This window comes from Miscanthus floridulus, chromosome 2, assembly GCF_019320115.1.
Source record: "Miscanthus floridulus cultivar M001 chromosome 2, ASM1932011v1, whole genome shotgun sequence".
Lineage (NCBI taxonomy): Eukaryota > Viridiplantae > Streptophyta > Magnoliopsida > Poales > Poaceae > Miscanthus > Miscanthus floridulus.
This window is the reverse complement of record NC_089581.1, coordinates 172,618,362-172,624,465: the sequence shown is the minus strand read 5'-3', so window position 1 is coordinate 172,624,465 and position 6,104 is coordinate 172,618,362. Positions and strand designations below refer to the sequence as shown.

General features: G+C 45.0%; 1 protein-coding gene across 1 annotated transcript; it reads left to right on the top strand.

The window, feature by feature from the left end:
• Positions 1-4,481: 4,481 nt before the first annotated feature.
• Positions 4,482-4,856, top strand: LOC136537462 (uncharacterized). The gene has a single exon (XM_066529428.1). The coding sequence runs from the start codon at positions 4,482-4,484 to the stop codon at positions 4,854-4,856; it is 375 nt and encodes a 124-aa protein (XP_066385525.1).
• Positions 4,857-6,104: the final 1,248 nt, after the last annotated feature.

Here is a 6,104-nt window from a genome sequence, read left to right as displayed (position 1 = left end):
ACCCATACATGAGATGCCTTTGTAAAACATGCGTAGAACATGTAATTATTCTAGCATCATATAAGCATTCACCCTAGATCGGCGGTGTATCCGATCATGCTCTCACAACTCACACTTACCGAGGCGTAGAGGCAATTGATCCATACATTACCACTCAAACAAGTGGCACTCATACAATAGCACGCCGTATGAGCGACTGAAAGAGAAATATGATGCAAGAACCCCAGTCAGTACTTAATTAAGCCACCTAAAGTCCTTAACTGGGCATAAGGATATGACCACTGGCACACTTTATGGTTTGGAAATCACGTTTTTCAAATGCCTTTTTGTTTTAAATACACTTGTGAACAGTAACACGCTAAACCATGCTCTAATGCCTAGCTGTAACAGAACCGACCAATTATACGAAATTAAGTAAGAAAATCATCCGCCAAAGCAGACTGATTTAGCAAACTTAAGCCCGTATAACCCGGTAGTCCATGAAATCACGAAGGATTTCAAACCAACTTCCATTCCAGCCAAGATCGTAATAAGTTTAGCGATCACCATCACATATTACATAAAAGTTTGCATCACGGATACATCAGAGTTTCAACATAGTTATTACAAAACCAGTTCGAATAAAAGTAGCGGAAGTCATTTGTTCAAACCACAGACACACACGCGAAGTTCAAATATAGTGCTAGCGAATGATCATCTCCAACAAAAGCATCAGACGAGACGTAAGGAATGACCATGCCCATGGTCCTAAGCATCACCCATCGCAGGATAAAGGCAGTTGATACAGTAGCCGTAATACATCTGCCCATCTGCAACAAGTGGGAATAAAACCCTGAGTACGAGAAGGTACTCAGCTAGACTTACCTGACATAACCAAAAATAAATGACACCAAGGATTATGAAGGGCTTTATAGTAGGGTAGCTGACTCATTTGCAAAAAGAAGCATTTTTAGCATTTCAAGAACCTTTCTAAAAGCATGATTGCCAAGTTAATTAGTATTAACCTATCGACTAGGTTTGCACCTATACTAGAGTAACCATGTGATTAAGCAGATAATGATAACCCATGATCATTAAACAACTTCCATACTATCATATTCATTATAACTGTCCAAGTGTTCCATAAACATTTACTACAATGAAGTCACTCAAGTCAAGTGCTCACTATCCAGGAGCGATGGTGATTCGAATCGATTCCTAACCTAGCTAGTGATTTATTCTTACACAAACCTCACTGACCCACTAAAGTGAGATATTGATCACCGAGTCAACTTTCTAGGTATCTCGAGTTTGCCAGGAACCACATGTACCCGGGGGCCGACCGACTGCACTTTGGTCTTATCATCCCGCCCCCATGTCCTACCACACCTGCTCCAGCACAGTACGTTGTGGGCAATCTACTCGGCCTGAAAAATCTCCCAGCTTCACGGTCGGAAGGTACTTTATCCGGCCAGCTAAATGTAAGGCATGCGTTCAATGTGACTCGAGGCCCAACAACGGTCGGTCCTTAATCGACACAGACAGAAACACTACAGTCCAAAACTCTGCAAGTCTCTGTCCGGTCTCAACTTCATTTAACACTTAGTTATACCATGACTTCATAGTCATCCAAGCAGATCCAGGTAATCACCTATAGCTCGCAGGTGACAGGAAATCACCCGACTTCTACCGGTCTAAGCCAGCTAAGCATTGACTCGACTGCGGGTACCAGGGTAACAAGGATATAGTATAACAAAGGTAAACAAGGTATAATGCAACAATGGTTGCAAACAACTCCTGAACGTAATGCATTAATTAAAGTAAAGCATTTAATTAATAATTGCAAACCGAGAGAAAATGCTCTGGGGCTTGCCTCTCTCGAAGGAGCTCGGACGGTGATCGGGGCACTCCAGAAGTTCCTCAACGTCCTCCTCGTCGGCTTCTGGCACTTCCTGCGGCTGCACCTCGAACTGCTCCTCGGGCTCCTCGGGTATGATGACGGGGTTCTTGGTTTGCGATCCTGTATGATGTAATGTGCGTAAGTGCTTATGCAATCGGTGCATCGGATGAGATGAAGACAATGAATATGTTTGAATGCAAGGTAGTCAACATCATCCAAGAAAATATACTACAAGCACATGTCATCTACTGCATTCTTTTCTACTACTAATATATTTAAGTCAACACACCTTATCAAATGCTTCAAAGATACACCAAAGCTATTATTATTAACTAATCTTGTATTAAAGAGGATTATTTTATTTCCTTTTAAACTAGGGCTACAACGGCAATCTATATTTTTGGTGCTTATAAAAATCTGAGAAAATTACAGTAGCATAGTACTACTCTAAGTAGACTACCATCAAATTTTCATGTCATTTAGATAAGTAAAATAGCTTACACAAAAATGACAAGCTATTGCACAAATATGAGCATGAAAATACTTTGCACTATGAAAAGTGTCAAACAACAGGTTTAGTATTTTTCCTATGATCTTCATACCATACAATCACTGTACAAAAATTATCACATGCATGTTTTATGCAACTTTGGCTCTCTAGTAAAATAATAAAAATCAGCCATTAAAGGTACTTGAACTACACCTCAAAATTTTCCTACAGGACATGCATGACTTCTATTTTTACTGCAAAGTACATCACTCAAGAAGACTAACAAAATTAGAACCATATTTTTCTGAGGTATACTTTATTTACTAGACATTTTCTAAGAAATCAGCATTTAATCAATTTAATTAAAGCTACACAGAAAAGTATCACGAATTGGACATGCAATATTTTTAACAGATAGATCTGGTGATAAGAAACATGACCAAAATTTGTTTCATTAGATTTGGACCAAAAATGACCAAGATATGGTCTTTTTCCAAGCTTTAAACTAAATCTAAAAAAAATCCTTTTTCTTATAAATGAAAATCGGTTCGATCCTAAACTGTTATGTGCACCCAGATCTACACCCAAGACTACACCAGAGAGATAGATAGGCGGGTCCCAGCGGGTCAACCGGCCCCACTGGTCAGCCGACTAGAGGCAGGGGAGATCGGTTGACCGGCCACCGCTCGACGACGGCGAGCAGTCCGGCGAAGGGGGTGAAACCAACGTGCACAGCATGCTGCCCCGCACCGATGGAAGTATAAAACGGACCCCCTAGCTATAGCGGAGGAGGTCACCGGCGGCAATGGCAGTCACGGCAGCGCTGCGCGAGGTACGTCGGCCAACTCCGGCCATGGCGGCCCGATCTGAGCTTGGCGTGAGCATCAAGGTGACGCAGGGAAACTAAGGGAAGGGAGAGGAAGGAGGGATAGAGCTCCGATGGTGGTCGGCCATGGCGAGCACAGCCCTGACTCTAGCGGCAATGGTGATCCGCGACGGAGAAGAAGAAATGGCGCCTACCTTGACTCTTCGGCTCGGTGGTGAGGTGGAAGAGTTCCAGACGACAACAATGGAGTCATGGACTAGCTGGAGTGAGAAGCGAGGCAATGGTGAGGGTGCACGGGCTTGGTGGAGCAATGGCACGGCGGTGGCTTTTCTCGGTGGCTCCAGCGCGCGCGAGATAAAGAAATAAAGGGCGAGGACGGGTGGGATGGCAAGCGGGCACGGCCTTCAAGCGTTCGCCAGTGAGCAACGGCGTCAGGCCGGCCACGGCGCGTGGCGGCCACATGGTGGCCAGGAGCTGTCACCGGTCGGCACTGTGCCGAGTTCAAAATTTCAGCATTCAGTTGAAACAACGAGTTGACTGACAGCGTTACTTGATGGCGCTAGATCTCTCAAATCGTGGTGAATCAGTGCAAATCATATACATGAAAGTTGTAAAGCTATGTTAGGGCTACAACAATGTTTTAGACTTTATCAGCTAATTCTCAAAGAATAATGAGTTGTATCAAGCCAAAGTCGAGTAGATGAAACTGGACTTTGATTTCTGACTTAGAAAATTCTAAGTGTTGAGTCAGCACCACAATCCGACTTGTGGGCCCAAATTGAACATGTTGTGCTAATTTTCATGAGTTGGTCATAAAACAACTTTTGTTCCTTATAAAATTTGCTACAACTTTGCTTTAGGTTGCTCAGACATGTAAACATTCTAAGCTATACTTTTCAAATAGTCAAACCAAAAAGTCCTAGGGTCAAAACAAGTCAAACCCTAATTTGGAACCTTAATTAGGCAAAATGATCAACATGAACATTGTTCCTAATGACTTTCTAAGCATAGCTAAGATGTTTAACAATATATTTAGCCATGCTACACATTGGTCATACAAGAATCAAGCACTGAATGTACTGAAACGATGAAAAACAATTGAAATGATACTTTTGTTTCATAATCATGTTTCACATGTTTCAAGTGATATATGCTCATGAATGGATGAATGATGCTCATGATCATGAAATGCAAGTGCAATTAGGCAAGACTAACACCTGGGGTGTTACAGCTACCCACTCATTATTGACCCCATCATCCACAAGAAGCGCCTCACCAAGGTGTTGATGGACGGAGGCAGCGGCCTCAACATTCTCTACGTCGACTCCCTTGACACCATGCGCATCCCTTGGTCGGAGCTCTGCCCAGTGAGCTCTCCCTTCCATGGCGTGATCTCGAGGATGCAGGCATACCCACTCAGGCAGATTGACATGCCCATCATGTTTGGCGACCACGCCAACTTTAGCTTGGAGGTCCTAACCTTCGAGGTAGTGGACTTTTTAGAGTCCTACTATGCCATCTTGGGGTGGCCATGCTACGCCAAGTTCGTGGCGATCCCCAACTACACCTACCTCAAGCTAAAGATGTCAGGGCCAAACGGCATCATCACCATAGGTAGCACCTTCTTGCACGCCTACACGTGCGACCATGAGCATTATTAGCTTGCCACTACCGTCATCAACTCCACTGAGCTCCTAGAGCTCAAGAATTCAGTGACTCCAGTAGTCCCCAATCATAATGGGTAGACCTCCTCAAGCACCTTCCATCTAACCAAGGAAACCAAGGTGGTGGAGATCAACCCTAGCAACCCAACCAAGATAGTGTGGATCAAGACCAAGCTCCCAGCCAAATAGGAAAGCGAGCTCGCCAACTTCCTATGCACAAATCATGATGTCTTCGCATGGAAGCATTCTGATATGCCAGGCATACCGAGGGAGGTCACCGAGCATGCACTACATGTCATTCTAGGCTCAAAGGCCACCAAGCAATGACTACGTTGCTTTGACGATGAGAGGCGCAGAGCCAAAGGCGAGGAGATCACCAAACTTCTGGCAGCCAAATTCGTTAAAGAGGTATATCACTCCGACTGGCTAGCTAATCCTGCTCTTGTGAAAAAGAAGAATGGTAAATGGAGAATGTGTATTGACTATACTGGCCTCAACAAGGCATGCCCAAAGGACCACTTTCTTTTACCATGCATTGATCAGATAGTCGACTCCACCTCAGGGTACGAGATGCTCTCCTTCCTAGATGCCTACTTAGGCTACCACCAAATCACGATGAGAGAGTTTGACCAGGTCGTGACTTCATTCATCACCCCATATGGTTCATACTATTATGTAACCATGCCTTTTGGTCTGAAGAATGAGTCCCTATGGGATTACATCCGTAGGTTCTCAAAGCAGTGCAACTCCCTTCCTGATGTCATCGACACAGACATCGTCAGCGTGTTCCTCTTTGGGACAACCTACAAGTCCCTGATCCACAAGCTTGGCTATGTGAAGCCCCGTACCACCCGTGACCTACTCGACATCGCCACGAACCATGTCTCCGATGAGGAGGTAGTTAGGGTGGTCTTTAGCGATGGTCGAGATAGGGGCAAGTCCAAGCACGAGGACCAAGGCAAGTGCCCCTCCACACAAAAGGGCAAGAAGTGTAAGAAGGATCAGCGCCGACCGGCCAACCCAGCTTTGGTCGCCATGGCCGACCGCACAGGCAAGCAGCCCTAGTAGGGCTAGTCCAACCACTTCAATAAGCTCATGGAGGGTCCATGCACCAACCATGTCTACCCCGTCGAGCACCTCTACAAGGACTGTGATCTCCATAAACGCTTCCTACAGCAAGCTAGCAAGCCAAAGGAAGGGAATGCAAGGAGGACGTGGCCAAGAAGGGAGGCATGGTGGGTAAGG

Bases quoted from the DNA above. Each gene is read 5' to 3' on its own strand.
- LOC136537462 (XM_066529428.1), top strand. From the start codon at position 4,482: ATGGACGGAGGCAGCGGCCTCAACATTCTCTACGTCGACTCCCTTGAC.